This window comes from Trachypithecus francoisi, unplaced genomic scaffold (assembly GCF_009764315.1).
Source record: "Trachypithecus francoisi isolate TF-2019V2 unplaced genomic scaffold, Tfra_2.0 Lachesis_group8, whole genome shotgun sequence".
Classification (NCBI taxonomy): domain Eukaryota; kingdom Metazoa; phylum Chordata; class Mammalia; order Primates; family Cercopithecidae; genus Trachypithecus; species Trachypithecus francoisi.
The window spans coordinates 14,064,777-14,089,503 of NW_022681473.1; the positions used below are offsets into that span (position 1 = coordinate 14,064,777).

The 24,727-nt window shown below is 43.6% G+C and overlaps 1 protein-coding gene across 1 annotated transcript in view; it reads left to right on the top strand.

Annotated features, from left to right (window-relative positions):
* OSBP (oxysterol binding protein) overlaps window positions 1-24,727 on the top strand; it is a 41,032-nt gene that overhangs the window by 11,878 nt on the left and 4,427 nt on the right. Inside the window, exons 4-11 of the mRNA XM_033207108.1 lie at window positions 2,795-2,993; window positions 3,245-3,347; window positions 4,030-4,084; window positions 4,279-4,410; window positions 11,520-11,765; window positions 12,053-12,173; window positions 22,040-22,143; window positions 23,326-23,421. Coding sequence (XP_033062999.1) covers window positions 2,795-2,993; window positions 3,245-3,347; window positions 4,030-4,084; window positions 4,279-4,410; window positions 11,520-11,765; window positions 12,053-12,173; window positions 22,040-22,143; window positions 23,326-23,421 — 1,056 coding nt within the window. The remainder of the gene's footprint in view (window positions 1-2,794; window positions 2,994-3,244; window positions 3,348-4,029; window positions 4,085-4,278; window positions 4,411-11,519; window positions 11,766-12,052; window positions 12,174-22,039; window positions 22,144-23,325; window positions 23,422-24,727) is intronic.

Genomic DNA, 24,727 nt, shown 5'->3' on the forward strand with positions numbered 1-24,727 from the left:
CTTGGTTCACTGTAACCTCCACCTCCCAGATTCGAGCAGTTCTTCTGCCTCATCCTCCCAGGTAGCTGGGACAGGCACACATCACCATGCCTGGCTAATTTTTGTATTTTTAGTAGAGATGAGGTATCACTATGTTGGCAGGCTGGTCTCAAACACCTAACCTTGGTTCATCTGCCTGCCTCAGCCTCCCAAAGTGCTGAGATTAAAGGTGTGAGCCACTCTACCCAGCCTCTTTTTAAAATTTTTGTATCTTTTTTGAATTTTTTTACAGAGATGGGATCTTGCATGTTGTCCAGGCTGGTCTCAAACTCCTGGCCTCAGGTACTCCTTTTGTCTTGGCCTTCCAAAGTGTTTTACATACGTGCGCTACCATGCCCAGCTTATGATGATAATAACTAACACCTTATTGAATGTTTATTGTGAGCCTAATATGGTTATAAGTGCTTACATGTAAAACAACAACTCTATGAGGTACTCTATTGTTATTATTTGTTTATGGAAAAGGAAGATGAGGCACAGAGAGGTTAAATAACTTACCCATGTTTGTACAGCTAGATAGTGGGAAGGATCTGTGATTTGAGCCCCACCAGTCCAACTCCAGAGTATGCACTCTGTACTGTTTCTGAGTATGGAGGATGGAAAGACGTGTACAGATTTTTTGAATATTAAAGAAGAATCAGTAGGACTTGATTACTGGCTGTGAGGAAGGAAACAAAAGTAAGAGAAGAATGCTCCTTTATTTTCTGACTTGGACAACTGGGAGGGCCCTGAAAGTTGGGTTGGGGAACATCAAAGGGAAAAGCAGAGATAACATAGGAAACTGATGAAGCTGGGCATGGTGCCTCACACCTGTAGTCCCAGGTGTGGATCCCTTGAGCCTGGGAGTTGAAAGACTAGCGTGAGCAACATGGCAGAATCCCATCTCTATAGAAACTACAAAAATTAGCTGGGCATTGTGACTCATGCCTGTAGTCCCAACTACTTGGGAGGCTCAGGTAGGAGGATCACTTGAACTTGGGAGGTTGAGGCTGCAGTGAGCCATGATTGTGCCACTGCACTCCAGCCTGGATGACAGAACAAGAACATGTCTAAAAAAACAAAACAAAACAAAAAAAAACAGAAGGTAATGAGTTCACTTTGGGACGCATTAATTTTGAAGTTACTTTGAGCCATTGAATAGGGGGTTGGATATTCTATTCTGAATCTCAGTGAGTGCTGGGCTAGAATTACTGATTTAGTAACCATTAACCTATAGACAATGGTTGAAACCATGGGAGTAAATATCCTGTTTACCTTTTAGCTTCTCTATAACAGAGGATAGACTTTTAAGCTTACGTTGCTTGCCTCGTTCCTTTGTTTATTTATTAAGCAAACTTTATCAGGTCCCTGTTATGTACAGAGCAACTAAATTAGGAGCTGGAGATCTGTATATGAATAAGCTCAAAAATGTGTCTTTAAATTGCATATGATCCATCTGGAGAGATAGAAAACCAGTCACGATACTGCCGTGCATGTGTAAAATAGAAGTTTGTGCAAAATGCAATGGAAATGTAGAGGAGAGACTGGCTGCTTATGAGACTGGTGGGGAGATGTCACAAAGTAGCATTTGCCATAGATCTTAAAGAAATATTTCCCCTTTCTTAGAAACAGGGGATAGGGATGGACGTTCTAGGTAGAGTGAATAGCATATGCTGAAGTAGGCAGGCCTGAAAGAAATCTGTGTCCACGGCCGGGCACGGTGGCTTATGCCTGTAATCCCAACACTTTGGGAGGCCGAGATGGGTAGATCGCTTGAGTCCATAGGTTCGATACCAGTTTGGGTAGCATGGCAAAATCCCATCTCTACAAAATACAAAAATTAGCCGGCCATGGTAGTATATACCTGTAGTCCCAGCTGCTTGGCGGGGCTGAGGTAGGAGGATCACCTGAGCCTGGCGAGGTTGAGGCTGCAGTGAGCTGTGATCTGCGTTCCACTCCAGCCTGTGCCCTGAAATCTGTGTCCACGAAATGGTGAGCAATTCACTGCGGCTGCATTGTAGGGTGCAGTGCTAAGTACACCTGCCTGGCGAGGAGAATACAAGGCAGTATTGTGAAGGTCCCTTTATGTTCATAACCAGTAGTTAGTATTTGATCCTCATGTTAGTGGGGAGCCAGTGGAGGGACTTGGTATAATCATATTTGTGGGTTTTTTCTCTAAATGCCTTCTTTGATTTTTCAAGTAGGCTTCTAATATTTTTCTTTTTAATCCTTCTTCCTGCACACTGGAAGGCTCCTAATTTTTAAGGTCAGTTGTTTCTCTTGGTGACCAAAATAAAAACAAAATGAGTTTCCCTATACTAGACTACCTCAGTGTAGATTCTCTGTTCTTGGTGTCTGAATTCCTTAGCTTTCAGTTACTTGAGTTTAGTCAAGAATTTGTTGAAAGTAGTTATCCTGTGTGTGCTCTCATCCTTCTTTCAGTCAGCAGTTCTCTACTTTTGGTGCAGTTCACATACCTGCTCTTTCTGGTGTTGCCACAAATACTTTGTCTAGGTTTACTGCCCACGTGGCGTTTGTTTGGTTCTTATGACCAGGAAAGTATAAAAGAACTGTGATAACCATATTTACTTTATTTCTGGGTTTGACCTTGAATTCAGCATGGAGCTAGCTGTCCCTGATACCTTGGCATAAAAGGGAAAGTCTTTCATTGTAATTTGTCAAAGTTCACGGAATAAGGTTACTCAATGGGCTTGCAGAAGCTTGCGGGGAAACTCTGACTAGTTGAGGTGACGCAGTTAACGCTTTCTCCATACAGGCCTGCAGAGATTTCCTCATGTTAGCCCAGACCCATAGTAAAAAATGGCAAAAGTCACTACAGTACGAAAGAGACCAGCGTATCCGACTGGAAGAGACCCTTGAGCAGCTGGCGAAGCAGCATAATCACCTGGAGAGGGCCTTCCGAGGAGCCACGGTGCTGCCGGCAAACACTCCTGGCAGTGTGGGTTCTGGTAAAGGTAAGACGCTTAGCTCTCAGGTAGCCTGGTCTAAGGTGAGCCAGATGGTTTTCTGCAGTTGATAGAACTCCAAACTCTCCACAGTCACTGACTCGTGTGAAATGGAATTGGAACCCATTGATTTATTCTGGATTTTCCACTGCTTTCTACCATTTTTTGCTGTGTTTGTGGTTAGTGTTTAAAAGAACTTGCTCTGTCAGACATTTGGTAAAGATAACCAAAGTTAACAAATGGAGCTTTTCTTCTTGTAGATCAGTGCTGCTCTGGCAAAGGGGACATGAGTGATGAAGATGATGAGAATGAATTTTTTGATGCACCTGAGATCATCACCATGCCTGAAAATTTGGGCCACAAGTAAGTGATCCTTGATTGTTGAAGAAAATAAACATATTTGGCCATCTAAAGGTTAAAAACATTTCAGTGAGAGTATTATAATTGTCAATATTCAATTTGGGCTCTTTTCCTTTTTTTTTTTTTTTCTTTGTTGTCTCAAGATCTGTTTGTAGAATGGGCCCTTTTTTTTTTTTTTTTTTTTTTGAGACGGAGTCTCGCTCTGTCGCCCGGGCTGGAGTGCAGTGGCCGGATCTCAGCTCACTGCAAGCTCCACCTCCCGGGTTCACGCCATTCTCCTGCCTCAGCCTCCTGAGTAGCTGGGACTACAGGCGCTGCCACCACGCCCGGCTAGTTTTTTTTGTATTTTTAGTAGAGACGGGGTTTCACCGTGTTAGCCAGTATGGTCTTGATCTCCTGACCTCGTGATCCACCCGTCTCGGCCTCCCAAAGTGCTGGGATTACAGGCTTGAGCCACCGCGCCTGGCCAGAATGGGCCCTTTTTAAGTGAAAAAGTGTCAGCTTTTTTACATAAACAAATTCTCCAGAGATATTTAAATTTATTCCTATTCTAAATGTCATCATTTGATCACCCATCAATAAGTTTATACAGTATACTTGGCATTCTGCTTTGTAAAGAAATGTCCAGGACCAAACTCTAGTTTTGGTTTTTGTTCTCATCCTCCTGTGTTTCCCATCTGTACAGACGTACTGGCAGCAATATCAGTGGAGCCAGCAGTGACATCAGCCTTGATGAACAGGTAACTCTTATATGGGAGTTGTCAGAGGTGAGGGACGTGGGTTGTGATTCCCAAGGATTTTTTTTTTTTTTTTTGTGACATGCTAAGAGAAACTGATTTTTTTTTTCTTTTTTTAGCACGGGGGAAGGGAAGGTTATAAATACCAGGTTTTCTGTTCTTTGTGGGTGGTTGAATGGCTTTGTTTTTTCTCTCAGTACAAGCATCAGCTGGAGGAGACCAAAAAGGAAAAAAGAACCAGAATACCATACAAGCCAAACTATAGCCTCAATTTATGGAGCATCATGAAGAACTGCATTGGAAAAGAACTCTCTAAGATCCCCATGCCGGTAAGGTTCTTGCACACTGGAGCTGCTGCCAGGAGTTCCTCTCAAGCCTCGGTGGGAAGAGTGCTGATATGACAGCCCCACCCACTTGTGCGGCAGTTTGTGGCATGGTCTTTTTTACCTGTACAGTCATAAACTCTTCCTTAAATTCAGCTACTTTAATTTTGGCTCTGGATCTGATATGTTCCCAGATCACCTAGAATCAGATGTGTATTTTCAGTAACAGTTATTTTTGAGCAAATTCCTATGCTAGATGCACTGGGGACATGCATGCAAAGATAAATACATCGTAGTTTTTGTTTTCAAGAAGCATGTAGTTTAAAAGAGACAGACATGAAAACAGGTAGAAAACATTATTTTCTGTGATAGTATTATGGAAAGTACAACACAAACAAAGGCTTAGGGAACACAGAAGCAAAAATCGTTCATTCAAACCAGAAAGATGAGGACCCTCCCCATGGCAAAGATGGTATTTGGGCTGACCTCCCTGTCCCCTGTCATGTCTTCCTCCAATCTGTCTACAGTGTTGTGAAAGTGATTTTTGAAAAATGGCAAATATCAGTCCTCAGCTTAAAATCCTTTACTGGATCTTCATTGCTTTCAGCATAGTCCAGATACCTTAGGGGGCTTGGTAACTCCTCCCCATGGGCAAGGCTCCACCCCACATATCCTGAGTTCTAGTCATTAGGATTACCTTCAGACATCCTGTCCTTTCCCTCAGGGCATTTGTACATACTGCTCTTTCTGCATGGACTCCCGTCAGTTCCCTATCAACACTTGCCACCTCTTTTCTGCTGTGGCTAATACCCATTTCTTCAGGATGCAGCTATAGTGTGTCTTTTTCAGCAAACCTCCTCCAGTGCTTCCTATCAGGATGAAATGTCTCTCCTTTGTGTTCCAACAAGTTCCACTGTTGATGGTGTAAACAGTGTGTATCACTGCATGTTCATTTCACAAGCATTTTCTGGGTGCCTACTGTTTGCCTGATGTTGCCCTAGTTTTCAGTTAGGTATAGAAGATAGAGGTTCGATTTATTAAAGAAACAAATTATTGAGGCCAACTGTGGGGTTGGGGAGGCAAAAAAAAATCAAAATGTATCAGTTTAAGCCAGGGCTCAACAAACAGCATAATAGTTTGTGATGTGGGCCGGGCGCGGTGGCTCAAGCCTGTAATCCTAGCACTTTGGGAGGCCGAGACGGGCGGATCACGAGGTCAGGAGATCGAGACCATCCTGACTAACACGGTGAAACCCCGTCTCTACTAAAAACTACAAAAAAAACTAGCCGGGCGAGGTGGCGGCACCTGTAGTCCCAGCTACTCGGGAGGCTGAGGCAGGAGAATGGCGTGAACCCGGGAGGCGGAGCTTGCAGTGAGCCGAGATCCGGCCACAGCACTCCAGCCTGGGTGACAGCGCGAGACTCCGTCTCAAAAAAAAAAAAAAAAAAAAAAAAAAAAAATAGTTTGTGATGTGAAAATTAGTTGAAATTCAGATGTTAACGTCCATGATGTTTTATAGGAGCAGGGTGATACTCTTTCATTTACATATCATCTGCAGCTGCTTTCATCCTACAACAGCAGTGTTAAGTGATTGTGGCAGAGACCATATGGCCCTCAAAGCCTAAATATTTACTATCCAGCCCTTTACAGAAAAAGCTGTCAACCCTCTGCCTTAAACAAATGTTGGCTTAATTCATTATTGTGTTCAAGCCCAGAAGTAGGTGGTCCAGGGCTAGTGCCATACTCTGTGGTGTCAGGGCCAGGCTTCTTTCTATCCTGGGGCTCTGCTGCCTTTGGCCTCAGTCTGCAGGCCCAAGTGGCTGCTCCAGCTTGAGTCATCAGAGCCTCATTCCAGCCAGCCGGAAAACGGAAAAAGAGGAAAGGCTATACCTCTTAAGGGTGCTTCCTGGCTGGGTGCAGTGGCTAATGCGTGTAATCCCAGCACTTTGAGAGGCCGAGGCAGGTGCATCACTTGAGGTCAGGAGTTAAAGACCAGCCTGGGCAAAATGGTGAAACTCTGTCTCTACTAAAAATACAAAAATTAAACGTGCGTGGTGGTGCAGATACTCGGGAGGGTGACGCAGGAGAATCGCTTGTACCCAGGAGGCAGAGGTTGCCGTGAGCTGAGATCACACCACTGTACTCCAGCCTGGGTGACAGAGCTAGACTCTGTCTCAAAAAACCAAGAAGATGCTTCCTGGAAGTTGCATAAATCACTATCACTTAAATCTGTGTGGCTAAAACTTAGCTATATGGCCAGAGCTAGCTGGAGAGAAGGCTAGAAATGAAGACTTCTGTTCTAGATGACATGGCCTTGTGAAAAATTAAGGGTTCTACCAGTTGTAGAAGAAGGGAAGAATGGATAGTGGGGATGGGCAAGTGGCTACAGATTTTGTCCATAGCCAGCTACTTAGCATACAAAAATACAAAAGCATTCTCCCTACCCTCTTGAAGCTATGGACCAATGTGTAGTTTCTGCCTCTTCGTAGACTGCGTTCCTCATGATCAGGGGCTACATCTTGATAGTCTTTATATCCTTGATGCTTAGCCCTGTGCCTGGCATGTGTAAATCATTCAGCAAATGTCGAAGTAATTAATTAACTGGGTCTTGGAAAACAAATAGGTTTATGTATAAATATGTAGAATTTTTGTTAGGAAAGTGTTGGGCTGGGTGCATGCTAACACTTGGGAGACTAAGGAGGACTGCTTGAGCCCAAGACTTCAAGACCAGTCTGGGCAACATGGGGAGACCCTGTCTCTGCAAATAATAAAAAATTTGGCTGGACATAGTGGCTCATGCCTGTAATCCTAGCACTTTGGGAGGCCAAGGTGGGTGGATTGCCTGAGCTCAGGAGTTCGAGACCAGCCTAGGCAACATGATGAAACCCTGTCTCTACTAAAATACAAAAAATTAGTGGGGCATGGTGGTGTGTGCCTGTAGTCCCAGCTACTCGGGATGCTGAGGCATGAGAATGGCTTGAACTCTGGAGGTAGAGGTTGCAGTGAGTCGAGATGGTGCCACTACATTCCAGCCTTGATGACAAGCGAGACTTTGTCTCAAAAAATATATATATATAATAATAATAAGTTAGCCAGGCATGGTTATGTGTGCCTGTAGTCGCAACTACTTGGGAGGCTGAGGTGGGAGGATCACTTGAGCCCGGGAGGTTGAGGCTACAGTGAGCCATGATCTCACCACTGCATTCCAGCCTGGGTGAGAGCGAGACACTGTCTCAAAAAAGGTTGACCTTCAGATAAGAAAAGGCCATGAGTAGCCTTAGGATAAACCTAAAATAATAATTAGTTTATTGGGGGCTTGAAAAGAAACCCCACTTACCTGGAGTATTAGGTGCCTTGAAAGGAGTAGTGGGAAAGTGGACTGGAAAGGCGTGTCATTGCAGTCTCAGAAATGTAGTTCCTGCTTAGAAACAGCCTCTGGTGCTGGCCGGGCACAGTGGCTTATGCCTGTAATCCCAGCACTTTGGGAGGCCAAGGCAGGTAGATCACGAGGTCAGGAGATCAAGACCATCCTGGCTAACATGGTGAAACCCCATCTCTACTAAAAAATACAAAAATTAGCTGGACGTGGTGGCAGGCACCTGTAGTCCCAGCTGTTCGGGAGGCTGAGGCAGGAGAATGGTGTGAACCCGGGAGGCGGAGCTTGCAGTGAGCTGGGATTGCACCACTGCACTCCAGCCTGGGCAACAGAGTGAGACTCTGTCTCAGAAAAGAAAAAAAAGAGAAAAAAAGCTTCTGGTGCCATGCGTGGTGGCCCACACCTGTATTCCCAGCACTTTGAGAGGCTGAGGCAGGCAGATCACTTGAGGTCAGGAGTTCGAGACCAACCTGGCCGTCATGGTGAAACCCCATCTCTACCAAAAATATAAAAATTAGCCGGGCATGCTGGCGCACGCCTGTAATCTTAGCTACTCGGGAGGCTGAGGCAGGAGAATTGTTTGAATCTGGGAGACGGAGGTTGCAGTGAGCCGAGATCGTGCCACTGCACTCCAGCCTGGGCAACAGAGTGAGACTCTCTCTCAAAAAAAAAAAAAAAAAAAAGAAATAGCTTCTGGGTGTAGGTGACTTCTCTCTCCTCCTTTACCATTAGTTCCTTGTTGATACTGCCTTTAGGAATGTATAATCCTGTACCTGTTTTGCCCACAGATCAAGTCTTCACCCTTCCCCTACTCTGGGCTGTGACACGGGAAAACTGATCCTTCTAGGAAGTGTTTTTTCAGGCTTTCGTGGCTACTGGATTCTGGCTGGGCTTCACTAATGCAAGATACCAGTAGGAGGTTATGGCTATGGGAAGTCTCTCCCTCTATGCCCTCTTGAGTGGTGCTCTGGCTTTCACTGGACAGGCCTCCCCTGCCTTGATGTTTTACATTCTCCTGATCCTCCTCTCTTGGACCTCCACCTCTGAGCTGTAGTAATACTGCTACTTCTCCCCATCTCTCCACCCTACCAATGGTTATAGCTTCCTGCTGCTGCTAATCTCTGGGTTGTCTTTTTTTTAGCTGCCCAATTTTTCATCAACTGTGTAAATCCTTCCTTCCCCTTTAAATACTCAGACTCATTTGTTTCCCTGCTTGGCTTTTGAGTAATAAAATGACTATTATAAGAAGCTTGGCACTTTTGGAGAAACTGGTTGTTGATGGGCAAGGCTGTGTGTGTGTGAAAAGCAGTGATAAAAATGTGCTGATTCTAGTCCCATGCACTGCTGGTATGTCTAGTACCACCAGTGGAGTACACTGCCTGTCCCCAGTTTTCCTCAAAATGTATGGAAATGTTACTTTATGTTGCCTGAAATTCTGCCACTGAGAGATTTTGTTGGGTGTAGTTAATAAATGCCCTCTTTAAAAAGAATTGAGGATTAGGGCTTTCTCAACCCACCACCCCTCAGTGTGTGTTCGTGTCCTCATACTGCTTGTCTGTCAGTGTGGGGAAGAGGGCTCAGGAGTATGGCACACTGTTTTGGTAGGTCCTATTTCTCAAAGGATGAGTGTTGTTGGTCCTGTGGCTCTGTGTTCACTGGAAAATGTTCACAGAGAAACATGTGGGATATTTCTCAGAGAAAAAGCAGGCTGTAGTTTATGAATTTAATTTAATTTAATTTATTTATTATTTTATTATTTTTTTGAGACAGGGTCTCACTCTGTTACGCAGGCTGGAGTGCAGCGGCATGGTCTTGACTCACTGCAACCTCTGCCTCCTGGGCTCAAGCCATCATCCCACCTCAGCCTCCCAATTAACTGGGTCTACAGGTGCACACCACCACACCTTGCTAATTTTTGTATTTTTTATAGAGATGGGGTTTTGCCATGTTTCCCAGGCTGGTCTCAAACTGCTGAGCTCAAGCAATCCACTCGCCTCAGCCTCCCAAAGTGCTAGGATTGTAAGCATGAGCCACCACGCGTGGCCAAGTTTATTACTTTTAAAAGTGTATGAATGTATAGAAACAAACTGAAAATGTTAATGGTGGTGATCTCATTTCAAGAAAATTTTTTCCTTGATACTTTGTTTTCAAAGTTTTTTATAGTTAAAAATTATATGATATTAATTTCACAATTGAGGGGGGATAGCAAGTATTAGGGTAATATGTAGCTCAGAGGTTGGTGAGTAGGAGGGTGAACAAAAATGCTGAAAGAGGTGGAACATCAGAAAGAAAAGTGTTGTGTTTTTTCTGTTTGTTTAACTAAAGTGTTGCTTAAGGCCAGAACCGTTCACTAAAAAGGGAATTTTTTTCTTTTTTCTTCTCTAGACTTAGAACTCAGGCTAATAATATTTAGACTTGTTCATCTATGTTGTTAATTAAATAAGCTTTATGGACTAACTTGGGAACCCGACTTGTTTTATAGTGAATTTTTACATAGTAAAATCCTTTAAAATTTCAAGGAGTTAATTTAGAAGCTGAGTTTTTTGGGGAGTAGATGGGTGGGGAGCATTAACAATGTTTCTCACTCCCTACCCCTCCACTCCCCAAAAAAGTCAGCTTCTCTTGTTCACTTCTCTGTACCCAGTGGGTAGCATAGGGTCTGGCACACATGGGTACTCAATAAACATTTGTGGAATGAGTAAGTGAATAAATGAATGAATGAACATCTCCCGCAACAGAAGCCCCCAACCCCTGCTTCATAGACATATACACACACATGCTTGCTTTATCCAGTACTTGGTTGCCTTAAGCTGGCTTCAAAATTAGAAAAGTAAGAGCATGCACAGCCCCCTTTCAACCCCCATCATGAGCATTTCACTCCCAGAAACACAATTATCCAGCCTCAGAGGAGAAGTCAGAATCCTGGCCTGATGCAGAACTGAACTGAGTCTTAGCAATTGTTTTGTCCAGGATGGAAGCTAACTTTTATAACTAGTCAGGATACAGCTGTACTTATAATTTACTACTGTTTCTTTCATTCTCCAAGAATTTTAAATACCTGACTTCCTCTCTGGGTATACTTGTGCTAAAATACATTACATTTCTTTTTTTAAAAACTTATCCAGGCCGGGCGCGGTGGCTCATGCCTGTAATCCCAGCACTTTGGGAGGCCGAGACGGGCGGATCACGAGGTCGGGAGATCAAGGCCACCCTGGCTAACATGGTGAAACCCCGCTCTACTGAAAATACAAAAATTAACCGGGCGAGGTGGCGGGCGCCTGTAGTCCCGGCTACTCGCAAGGCGGAGGCAAGAGAATGACGTGAACCCGGGAGGCGGAGCTTGTAGCGAGTGGAGATCGCACCACTGCACTCCAGCCTGGGCAACAAAATGAGACTCTGTCTCAAAAAAAACAAAAACAAAAAAAACTTACCCAACACTTATTTGATGATGGTCTTCTGTGGGCCAGGCACTGATGGAGCTTGGATATGTAGTGCTCAACAGAAGAGGCATGGTTCCCATCTCAAAGAGCTTACAGTTAGTGAAATGAAAACAGTGATTTCTGCCACTCACAGACATGAACAGTTGACAAGGAGAATGGGTTGTTTGCGGATTAAATATTAGAGCTGCTCTACTGAGCAAAGCCCTCTTTCCCCAGTGATTTATTTCCTCAACTGCAAAATAAAACTGTCTCGTATAGATGGGTAGGCAGAGTTTTTTTAACTGTTCTTTTCCTTACAGGTAAACTTTAATGAGCCCTTGTCCATGCTTCAGCGCCTTACCGAAGATCTGGAATACCATGAGCTGTTAGACCGAGCTGCAAAATGTGAGAATTCTCTAGAACAGCTCTGTTATGTTGCAGCTTTCACCGTGTCCTCCTACTCCACTACTGTCTTCCGCACCAGTAAGCCATTCAACCCACTGCTTGGAGAGACCTTTGAGCTGGACCGATTAGAGGAGAATGGGTACCGATCACTCTGTGAGCAGGTAAAGGAGCCTCAGGACCATAACGCATTTCCTTTCTGAAGAAAGAGATAATTTTTTGGTTAATCCCCTGGGTCTTAATGTTTGCAGAAATTCTAGTCCCTGTCATCCCAGCTTTTGTTCTTTTTCTTCAGAACTTCAGCATTGGAGACACTGGAGGTTCTGGGATTCACCTACTGTTGTGGGTGTAAAAACATCAAGTGTGAATTTTGGGTGTTTCTCACCAATTTATAGGCAGTATCTTTTTCTTCTCCTTTCTGCCTTCTTAATTTGAACCTGATTTCTTCAAGGTGAGTCATCATCCCCCTGCTGCTGCGCACCATGCTGAGTCCAAAAATGGCTGGACATTGCGTCAGGAAATCAAAATCACCAGCAAGTTTCGAGGCAAATACCTCTCCATTATGCCCCTCGGTAAGGTTCCCATCTTTGTCAGAATTAATGCTCCTGGAATGAAAGGTTTTCTGGCACGATGGAGGAGGACACTGGCTCAAGAGTCAGGAGACAGGAGGTCTGATTCAGGCACTGACCCTCACTGACTGGCTTTGGGCAGGTATTTAACTTTTCAGCTATCAAATGAGTGTGGAGGCTAGAAACTCTTTAAGGACCCATCTAGTCCTAAATTCTTTATCCTCTTAGCTATATTTAATGCATCTCACCTAAGCACTATTTAGAACACAAAATCTAGCATGCATTTTTTTAAAAAATTCTGTCTCTTAACTGGTGGTGTTTTTCTCCTTTCTCTAGCAATCAGGTTCTCTCTGTAAATCAGAACTCATGATTGCAAGGTTAGGTTTCTCAGCTTAATCCCTCCACTTTTCCCTCTCCTTCCTCCCTTTTCTCTTCCTCTACCTGATGGGTTAGGTATCAATTTTGTAATGGCTGAATTCTAAGTCAGTGAAACTTTATTTTAAAAAGATCTTACTTGGGGCTGGGCACAGTGGCTCACACCTGTAATCCTAGCACTTTGGGTGGCCAAGGCCGGCAGATTGTCTGAGCTCTGGACCAGCCTGGGCAACATGGTGAAACCCCCTCTTTACTAAGAATACAAAAAAATTAGCTGTGGTGGTACACGCCTGTTGTCTCAGCTACTCGGAGGCTGAGGCACAAGAATTGCTTAAACCCGGAGGCAGAGGTTGCAGTGAGCCGAGATTGCGCTGTTGCACTCCAGTCTGGGCTACAGAGTGAAACTCTATCTCAAAAACAAAGAGAGAAAGAAAAAAAACCCCAAAAAACAAAAACTCTTATTGGATTACAAGTTAATTTTGTGTCAGAATCAGTCCTGGGAATGGAATCCTAATATACAATGTTAGAGATCCTATACCTTAGAAGAAATCCAATTATTAAAAAAGTGTAGTAGAGCTTCTCAATGCTTTCTTGAACTTCTCAATGCTTTCTTAAACCGTGTTTGGCCAAGTGTGTACTGAAGAGTAAAAGCTGCTCTACAGAAAGAGATCAAAGCATAAAGCAATTAGAGAAACCAAGTAGCTCCCAAGAGACAGAGCTGACCATGACTCCCTGAGCTGCTGGTGGCTTTCCATTTCCAGGTTCTAGTCTTTCACGAAGCATAGCTACAATTCTTAAGTATTGCAATATAGACTGCTTCTTTAATGAATTCACCTTTGCTCAGAAACACAAATGCAGCAAACATAGTGCAAACTAGAAATTAGCCAGAAAAAAATTCATAAATGTTTTGTAACATATGTAAACGGAGAAAAGAAATTGCAGTGTTCCTTCTAATTTCATGATTAATATGCAGAAGATCCCTAAATGAAAAGGAGACTAAGTGATACATCAGTCTTGATCTTTACCGAGGAGCTTTAAAAAGCTTCTACATGCTTAATTGTCTTTGCAGCTAACAATTTCAGAAGTATTAGCTTAAGAGTAGTAAATGCCTGGGATGTTACCATCTTATTTGCAGAATTAGGGTGTCAGTGGCCATATTGCAGTGTGACGTTTTGCCATAGAGAAGAGTTTCAGAGGCCCCTTGAGGATCTCTAAAGGGATGAATTATATTTCATTCCATGGATGGTTAGGTACAGTCAGCTGTCCGTACTTGGGTATTCTGCATTCATGGATACTGAGAGTACTGGGGGCCAGGCGTGGTGGCTCATGCCTGTAATCCCAGCACTTTGGGAGGCCAAGGCAGGCGGATCACCTGAGGTTAGGAGTTCAAGGCCAGTCTGGCCAACATGGTGAAACCCCGTCTCTACTAAAAATACAAAAATTAGCCAGGTGTGGTGTCGGGTGCCTGTAATCTCAGCTACTCGAGAGGCTGAGGCAGGAGAATTGCTTGAACCCAGGAGGCGGAGGTTGCAGTAAGCTGAGATTGTGCCGTTTCACTCTAGCCTGGGTGACAAGAGCAGAACTCCCTCTCAGGGGGAAAAAAAAAAAAGCCTGTAATCCCAGCACTTTGGGAGGCCAAGACGGGCGGATCACAAGGTCAGGAGATGAAGACCATCCTGGCTAACACGGTGAAACCCCATCTCTACTAAAAACTACAAAAAAGTAGCCAGGTTAGGTGGTGGGCCCCTGTAGTCCCAGCTACTCAGGAGGCTGAGGCAGGAGAATGGCATAAACCCGGGAGGCGGAGCTTGCAGTGAGCTGAGATCTGGCCACTGCACTGCAGCCTGGGTGACAGAGCGAGACTCCGTCTCAAAAAAAAAAAAAGAAAAAAGAAAAAATACTGGTGGGAAAGAAATAATAAAAAATAATGATACAAAAAAAGACCAAAAAAAACCTATTTGTGTAGCATTTATATTGTATTATGTATTACAAGTAATCTGAGTATACGAGGGAGAGGATATGTGTAGGTTACGTGCAGATACTCTGCACCATTTTATATGAGTGACTTGACCAAATTGTGGTATCTGCAGGATGTTCTGTAACCAATCCCTCACAAATACCAAGGGAAGAGGATTCATCTAAAAGATAACAATAAACTTAACTAATGAAATATTGTACATTTTCTCTATAATTTGACTAATCTAGATTTCTTTGAGGAATGAATATATGAACATGGTATAGATGGTGGATCTAATTTTTTTTCTAAGTTTTAGTAATTTGTTAAGGATCTAATTTTTTAACGTTAAAACATTTATCCTAGAGAAATTTCATTTTAAAAATAAATTAATGGCCGGGCGCGGTGGCTCAAGCCTGTAATCCCAGCACTTTGGGAGGCCGAGACGGGCGGATCACGAGGTCAGGAGATTGAGACCATCCTGGCTAACACGGTGAAACCCCGTCTCTACTAAAAATACAAAAAAAAAAAAAACTAGCCGGGCGAGGTGGCGGGCGCCTGTAGTCCCAGCTACTCGGGAGGCTGAGGCAGGAGAATGGCGTAAACCTGGGAGACGGAGCTTGCAGTGAGCTGAGATCCGGCCACTGCACTCCAGTCCGGGCGACAGAGCGAGACTCCGCCTCAAAAAAAAAAAATAAATAATAAATAAATAAATTAATTAATTAAATAGGAAAACAATTAATTAAAAAGAAAACAATTTGATAGTATTTGCATTCCTATGGTTATTTAAGATTTGGATCACCAGGATCCTGTTAAATTCCTCCGCATATCAGCTGCTTAACTGAGTACCTGCCATGGGGCGGGCATGGTTCTCAGTGTTTGGAAAGTGTAAGTGAACAAAACAAAAATCCCGGTCTTCATGGGGAGATTGAAGAAAGGATTGACTTTGTGATAGGAAGCTGAATATAGAAATCTAAAGAATGGAATTTCTAGATACCTGCCCTGGGGATGGCTGTATTTAACACTTTTAGGCTCAGTGGCTTGGAAGGCGAATCATGCAGTGAAATTTTTACATTTGCCATGGCACTCAGTTCTCAGAGAGAAAATTATTGTTAAACCAGTAGATATAACTAAAGAAAAATTTATGGACAAGGTTGTGAGTGAGTGAACAGATGGATGACTGGCAGTTTAATACACTGCTCTGGTGTGTTCAGCATAAAGTAATGCATCTCGGGAAAAGTAGTTCAAACTTTTATGTTAATAATTGAAGTAGCATTTGTTGAGTGTTCATTATGGGTCAGCCATTGATAGTAGTGCTTTTCATGTATTAATTCATTCAGGCCCAACAATAATTCCATGAGATAGACACCTTTATTGCCATTTTTTAAACAAAGAAAACTAGGTATAGATAGCTTAGGTTGTCAGGGTCAGCTTAATCAGCTAGTATGGGATCTGAGTTGAGGCAATCTGGCTTCAGGGACCACTGTCTTTATCACTAGGGTGTACTGAAAAGGAGAGACTACAAGCCGTCAGTTACAATTACAGTGCAAAAAGGACACTGAAGACATCAGCCCAGTATTCTCACGGAGGTCTGACAAGATAAGACAGTTTTAAGGTTATTTGGTAGCAGGACAACTTTGTACAAAATTATGGTTCTGTTAACTCCACTGTGAAAAAGTCAGCCAGGACTGAAGAAAATCGAATACAGACCAATGAAAGTGCCTAAAGATACTTGGAGGTAGTGGCAATGAGTTTGAGTTTCCCTATAAAATAGGCTAAAAAGATTAGAACCCTTGACATTTGGAAAAAAGAATGCTTCTAGAAAACATAACTGAAGTTTCCAAATAAGGCTATTGTAAGGGGCAAATATGAATTTCTTTTTTTTTTTTTTGAGACTGAGTCTTACTGTGTCACCCAGGCTAGAGTGCAATGGCGCAGTCTTGGCTCACTGCAACTTCACTGGGTTCAAGCGATTCTCCTGCCTCAGCCTCCTGAGTAGCTGAGATTACAGGTGCCCACCACCGTGCCTGGCTAATTTTTGTATTTTTGGTAGAGATGGGTTTTCACCATTTTGGCCAGGCTGGTCTCAAACTCCTGACCTCATGATCTACCCACCTCGGCCTCCCAAAGTGCTGGGATTACAGCCGTGAGCTACCATGCCCAGTGCAAATAAGAATTTCTTCATCAAGTTCTAGGATATAGAAATTAGCTGATAATGCTTGAAGTTTAAAAAGGTGCATTTATTTTTATTTATGGATTTTTTTTTCTTTTTTTTTTTTTTTTTTTTTTTTGAGACAAAGGCTCGCTGTGTTGCCCAGGCTGGAGTGCGGTGGTGCAATCTCTGCTTGTTGCAACCTCCGCCTCCCAGGCTCAGGCGATTCTCCTGCCTCAGCCTCCCAAGTAGCTGGGATTACAGCTGTCCACCACCATACCCAGCTAATTTTTGTATTTTTGGTAGAAACTGGGTTCCACCATGTTGGCCAGGCTGGTCTCGAACTTCTGATCTCAAGTGATCCACCTGCCTTGGCCCCCCAAAATGCTGGAATTACTGGCATGAGGCACCACCATGCCCGACCAAAAAGATAGATTTAATTAAGACTCTTGGCCCGGATGCAGTGGCTCACGCCTGTAATCCCAACACTTTGGGAGGTCAAGGCAGGAGGATCACTTGGGCCCAAGAGTCTGATAGCAGCCTGGGCAACATAGGGAGACCCCCATCTCTACAAAAAAAAAAAAAAAAGAATGATTGCTTTGACAGTCTTTTCCTTTCAGCATTTTGCTTATATCATCCCATTGCCTTCTGGCCTCTATGACTTATTTTTCTTGTCCTTTTTCCAGTTTTTTTATTTCTTTTTTTTTTTTTTTTTTTTTTTTTTGAGACGGAGTCTTGCTCTGTCGCCCAGGCTGGAGTGCAGTGGCTGGATCTCAGCTCACTGCAAGCTCTGCCTCCCGGGTTTATGCCATTCTCCTGCCTCAGCCTCCCGAGTAGCTGGGACTACAGGCGCCGCCACCTCGCCCGGCTAGTTTTTGTATTTTTTAGTAGAGACGGGATTTCACCGTGTTCACCAGGATGGTCTCGAACTCCTGACCTCGTGATCCGCCCGTCTTGGCCTCCCAAAGTGCTGGGATTACAGGCTTGAGCCACCGCGCCCGGCCATTATTTCATATTTTTTATTTTTATTACTTACTTTATTTTTTATTTATTTTTTTTATTTATTTATTTTTGTTTTTGAGACGGGGTCTCGCTCTGTCGCCCGGGCTGGAGTGCAGTGGCCGGATCTCAGCTCACTGCAAGCTCCGCCTCCCGGGTTTAGGCCATTCTCCTGCCTCAGCCTCCCGAGTAGCTGGGACTACAGGCGCCCGCCACTTTGCCCGGCTAGTTTTTTGTATTTTTTAGTAGAGACGGGGTTTCACCATGTTAGCCAGGATGGTCTCGATCTCCTGACCTCGTGATCCGCCCGTCTCGGCCTCCCAAAGTGCTGGGATTACAGGCTTGAGCCACCGTGCCCGGCCTACTTACTTTATTTTTTTCAGACAGAGTCTTGCTCTGTCTCCCAGACTGGAGTGCAGTGGTATGATCTTGGTTCACTGCAACCTCCCGCTCCCGGGTTCAACTGATTATCCTGCCTCAGCCTTCTGACTAGCTGGGACTACAGGCGTGCACCACCACAACTGGCTAACTTGTATTTTTAGTAGAGACGGGATTTCACCATGTTGGCCTGGCTGGTCTTGAACTACTCACCTCAAGTGATCCACCTGCTTCGGCCTCCCAGAGTGCTGGATTACAGGCATGAGCCACTGTGCCTGGTCTCTAATTTTTTAATTGTAAAATACACGTAACATAAAATTTAGCACCTTACCAATTCTTAAGTGTAGTGGTCAGTGGTATTACATACATAATGTTGTGCAACCATCACCACCCTCCATCTCCAAAACTCTTAATCTTGTAAAATGGGAACTCTATATACATTACAAAATAATTTTCTTTTTTTTTTTTTTTTTTGAGACGGAGTCTCGCTCTGTCGCCCAGGCTGGAGTGCAGTGGCGCCATCTCGGCTCACTGCAAGCTCCGCCTCCTGGGTTCATGCCATTCTCCTGCCTCAGCCTCCTGAGTAGCTGGAACTACAGGCACCCACCACCATGTCCCGCTAATTTTTTGTACTTTTAGTGGAGACGGGGTTTCACCGTGGTCTCGATCTCCTGACCTCGTGATCCACCCACCTCCACCTCCCAAAGTGCGGGGATTACAGGCGTGAGCCGCCATACCCAGCCTCCTTTGCCCATTGTTGACTTGAGTTCTTTAGTGTCAGGGAATGCTGGTCTCATAGAATGAGATGGTAGAGGAGGAGGTATTGGTTAAGAGATTTAGGCCGGGTGCAGTGGATCGTGCCTGTAATCCTAGTATTTTGGGAGGCTGAGGTGGGAGGATCATCTGAGCCCAGAAGCTCAAGACCAGTTTAGGCAACATAGTGGGACCCTGTCTCTACAAAAAATGAAAAACTTTAGCTGGGCGTTGTGGCATATGCCTGTAGTCCCAGCTGCTTGGGAGACTGAGGAGGGAGGATTGCTTGAGCCCAGGAGGTCAAGGTTGCAGTGAACTATGATTTCACCGTTGCATTCCAGTCTGGGTGACAAAGCAAGATCCTGTCTCAAAAAAAAACAAAAAAACAAAAAAACATTGTGTGTGTGGTGGCTCACGCCTGTAATCCCAGCTCTTTGGGAGGCCGAGGTGGGCGGATCACGAGGTCAGTAGTTTGAGACCAGCCTGGCCAATATGGTGAAATCCTGTCTCTACTAAAAATACAAAAATTAGCTGGGTGTGGTGGTGGGCGCCTGTAACCCCAGCCACTCGGGAGGCTGAGGCAGGATTGTTTGAACCCGGAAGGTGGAGGTTGCAGTGAGCTGAGACTGCACCACTGCACTCCAGTCTGGGTGACAAAGCAAAACTCCATCTGGAAAACAAAAGAAAAAGAAAAAGAAACCCAGAGATTTAGAATATGTTTAGGTGGAGCAAATATTTCGAATGTGTTTGTGAAGATTAAATGAAATAATGTGGCCGGGCGCGGTGGCTCAAGCCTGTAATCCCAGCACTTTGGGAGGCCGAGACGGGTGGATCACGAGGTCAGGAGATCGAGACCATCCTGCCTAACACGGTGAAACCCCGTCTCTACTAAAAAAATACAAAAAACTAGCCAGGCGATGTGGCGGGCGCCTGTAGTCCCAGCTACCCGGGAGGCTGAGGCAGGAGAATGGTGTAAACCCGGGAGGCGGAGCTTGCAGTGTTGCAGTGAGCTGAGATCCGGCCACTGCACTCCAGCCTGGGCGACAGAGCGAGACTCCGTCTCAAAAAAAAAAAAAAAAAAATGAAATAATGTATGAGGAGGCAATAGCACGGCGCCTAGTACACAGCAAGTGTTCTCAGTGGAGTTGCTGTTATTATCATTAATGTCATAGCCTTCATTGTTGTTATCCTTATCTGCCAAGGCAGGGCTACTTTAATTTTTTGTATAAGAAACATGTCTAAACCACAACTGGTGAGTTATTTTTATTAGTGCTTACAGAGAGAACTTAGGGTTATACTTTTACTGGAATCGACTTTTTAATTTTTATTCTTTTATTTTATTTTATTTTATTTTATTTTATTTTATTTTTTTGAGATGGAGTCTCACTCTGTTGCCCAGGCTGGAGAGCAGTGGCGTGGTCTCGGCTCACTGCAAGCTCCGCCTCCTGGGTTCACGCCATTCTCCTGCCTCAGCCTCCCGTATTTTTATTTTTTATTTTTGAGACAGTGACTCACTCTGTTGTCCAGGCTGGAGTGCAGTGATGTGATCTTGGCTCACTGCAACCTTTGCCTCCTGGGTTCAAGTGATTCTCCCACCTCAGCCTCCCGAGTAGCTGGGATTACAGGCACACACCACCACACCCAGCTAATTTTTTGTATTTTTAGTAGAGATGGGGTTTCACCATGTTGGCCAGGCTGGTCTTGAACACCTGACGTCAAGTGATCTGCCCACTTTGGCCTTCCAAAGTGCTGGGATTATAGGGGTGAGCCATCCCACCTGGCCTGGAATTGACTATTATTAACTATCTTTTTAAATTTTTGATTTTTTTGAATCCTCAGTTATCTCTCCTGTGAAACCACTGATTTTGTTATTCATTGAAGATTGACTCATAGGAACAGGAGTCAGCTATATGTTGCAAGCATTTTATTAGGCAAATAAACAGACATTTACTGCACAATAGGACGGATTATCCTGAGTTCACAGATGATAAAACCAAGGCACTTGAAACATTCATAGTGCAATACTGTAATGCAATTCTGACACTAACCACCCAGAGTTCCCGCACATTCCCTAAGTTAAGGGCATAGTACCCAGCAAGATTGCCCTTGCTTCAAATGCCAGCAACAAGTTGGAGGCCCTAGGCCACCTGCACTTCTGATAACTGGCTGTAAGTTCAGGAGTTCCCACAACTACCTCAGGTTTGATAATTCATTAGAATGACTCAGAACTCAGGAAAGTGCTCTAGTTGTCATTACCGTTGTATTATTCAGGGTACAAATCAGGGCCAGCCAAACGAAGGGACCCATAGGGTGAGGTCTGGGAGGGTCCTGAACACAGAACTTTGTGTCCTGTCACCATGGAATCAGAGCACATCACCCTCTTGGCACACTGATATATTCATCAACCAGGAAACTCCACTGAGCTTTGGTGTCCAGAGATTTTAGTAGGGCTTCATTATTTAGGTTTGATTGCAGGATTTAATTCAATATCCAGATCCTCTTTCATCACCGGAGGTCAGGAAGTTAACCCAGTATCAGGTGACTCAAAACCCTGTCTCTAATCACATGGTGGAGCCTGGCTTGTTCTCATCCTAAGTTATTAGCATTAGCTCTCTGGGGCCCACCATGAGTCACCTCATTAGTATAAATTGTCAAGGTCCACCATAAATAACAGAGATACTCCTGTCACTTGGGAAATTATAAGGGTTTTATTCTTCATTATATAAGAGAGGGTCATACATCTAATGAGGACTAGAGCCAGGATTTAATCCAGTTCTGTCTGATTTCAAAGCCCCAGCTCTATCCACTATTCCATTTTTACAATTAAGGGGCCTTAGATAAGTGGTTTGTTTAAGGTCACACAGCTAGTAACTAACAATAGAGCCCGGTCCCAGTACAGACTACCAATGTGTGCTCCTTCCATAATGCAGTTACTTCCACGATGCATGTTGGGGCACATTTGACTTGTTTCTGTGAATTTTGCAGTTGTGTTATAGAACACAGCGCCCTGGCTGAGGTATATCAGTTGCCAGGGTTTGTCATCATGTAGTTATGTTTTATTCATAGATTGCTAAAAGTCAAGTGAGAAAAATTCAGTCAACACTTCCAGCATTTAAGAAAGTATAAGTCATTTTTATTGTTTTATTTCTAAAAGTAATAAATATCAATAGAAAGAAATTAATCCATTACTGTTTTGAGGCTGCATGATGCTATTTTTCTGACATTTGGCTTAATTTGGATACCTCTTTCTGCTTCCAGGTACCATTCATTGTATTTTCCATGCAACTGGGCACCACTACACTTGGAAGAAAGTTACCACAACTGTACACAACATTATTGTGGGCAAGTTGTGGATAGATCAGGTGAGGAAAGGTACCTAAAGTGCGTGTGAAGTTTAAAAGAATATCTCTTTAGATATATTTCTGCAGTATTTAGGACATGTGAACTGGTCCCAGAATGTTCCTACTGATTCATCAGTTTCTCCTAAGGAATTTCTCTCAGGCAGTAACCCTACCTCTACCTCCCCAAGTTTCTGTACCACAAATTATTGTTTATAAATGACCAAATTATAACATTCATCAGTGACTATTCTGCTAGGACTGTGTTGGGTGCTACGACAGGTAGAAAAAACAAACGTGGCCCCAACTCTTAATCCTTTCATTATTCATCAAATATTTATTGCCAGGCAGTATGCTAGGTCCTGGAGATACAAAGCCTGATGAGATGTCCCTCAAGAAGTTATTATATCATTAGAGATATATGACCAATGTGTAGGTTGGAAAGTATGCAGCAACATACACTAATATAAAAGATGCCCTACGATAGTATCTGATTAATTGTCAGTTTGCTCTTAAGACAATGGTTGCAGTAAATTTAGAAAAGAGGGAATACTGTCTTCTGAGCAGTCAGGAAAGACCTCACAGTAGATATGGGAATTAAGCTGAATCTTAAAGTGTGGTTTGGGATTCAGAAGATAGAAAGGAAGGGAAAATGGGCCGGGCATGTTGGCTCATGCCTGTAATCCCAACATCTTGGGAGGCCAAACTGGGAGGATCACTTAAGCACAGGAGTTTGAGACTAGCCTGGGCAACATAGTGAGACCTTGTCTCTACAAAAAATTTTTTTAAAAAAAAAGAAGAGGGAAAATGAAATGAATAAAGTATAGAAAGACCCACCATATGTAATTCGAAATTGTGAGTAGAGTATTTTGATTTAAGCAGAAGAGTTCATGAAGGGTACTAGTGAGGGATTGGTTTGGAAAGGTAAATTATCATGTGAATTTCAGTATATGTGCTGAAGGTCAAATCATGCCATCTAACATGTGAGACACAATTCAAAACAAGTGGTCACTTGGTCTTGATCTCAACCTGGAAAAGCAAGGTTACATAGGGATTCTATAGCATTCCCAAGGCTAGCTAAGATCGGAATCTTAAACAAGGGGATTACTAGAATGTAAGATTGAAAAGTAAAGAATTATGAACCATGGATTTGGCAGACATTGAATTTATCCAGTCTTAATAAAACTGAATTTTTTCATTTTACAGTCTGGTGAAATTGATATTGTGAATCACAAGACAGGAGACAAGTGTAATCTTAAATTCGTTCCTTATAGCTACTTCTCTCGGGATGTAGCAAGAAAGGTAAGGGAAGTTTAAATTACATCACTTAGCTTGTATCTCTTAGAAAGCATACTCCTTTAGGACTGGAATGTATATACATGTGGGGAGGTGTGGGGGGGTGTGTACATTATATATAGTGTATGTGTACATATAGTGATTCAAAAAAAGTACAGGTGAAAGGCTGGGCGCGGTGGCTCACAGCTGTAATCCCAGCACTTTGGGAGGCTGAGGCGGGCAGATCGCCTGAGGTCAAGAATTCGAGTCCAACCTGGCCAACATGGTGAAACCTTGTCTCTACTAAAAATACAAAAATTAGCTGGGTGTGGTGGCACGTGCCTGTAATCCCAGCTACTCGGGAGGCTGAGGCAGGAGTATCACTTGAACCTGGGAAGCAGAGGCTGCAGTGAGTCTCGCACCATTGCACTCCAGCCTGGGCGACAGAGTAAGACTCCGTCTCAAAAAAAAAAAGGAAAAGAAAAAGAAAAAAAAGGTAGAGGTGAAGGAGAAAGTCAGCAAGAAATACTATATTGTATTACTAAAACAATTCCTTCTCTTTTCTGGGAATGATAATAAGTGAGGAAGTGAAAGTGTCAAGAGCAATGAGAAATTGAAAATGGGAAACACAGCCGAGGCAGGCGGATCACCTGAGGTCAGGAGTTCAAAACCAGCCTGACCAGCATGGAGAAACCCTATCTCTACAAAAAATACAAAATTAGCCGGGCATGGTGGCGCATGCCTGAAATCCCAGCCGCTTGGGAGGCTGAAGCAGGAGAATTGCTTCAACTGGTGAGGTGGAGGTTGCGGTGAGCCGATCACACCATTGCCCTCCAGCCTGGGCAAAAGAGAGAAACGCCGTCTCAAAAAAAAAAAGAAGAAGAAAAGAAAAAAAGAGAAAGTAAATGGGAAAACACAGAGGAAGGACTAATAAAAGATTTCAGGAAGAAGGGATTTGATCCCTGAGAAGTTTGAGAAGTTTAATGGGGAGTTGTGTGATACCACCATAATGATTTGTGTCATGAGTTTCTGTGGGAGACTGAAGAATAGCTGGGGATTTCAATCTGTTTATGGGTCCCTATGAATTTCTGGAGAGAAGAAAATATAATTCTGAGTACCAGTCAGATGCTTTTTCTGCATGTATCTTTGATACAAAACTCCCTGGGAAGGGTAGTGAGGAGAGGGGACAGAGAGCAGGGAGGAAGTGGGGATAGTTAATGGGTACAAAAAAATAGAATAAAGTCTAGTATTTGCTGGCACAACAGGGTGACTGCAGTCAAAAATAATTTAATTGTACATTTTAGAATAACAAAGAGTATAAAATAAAAATAAA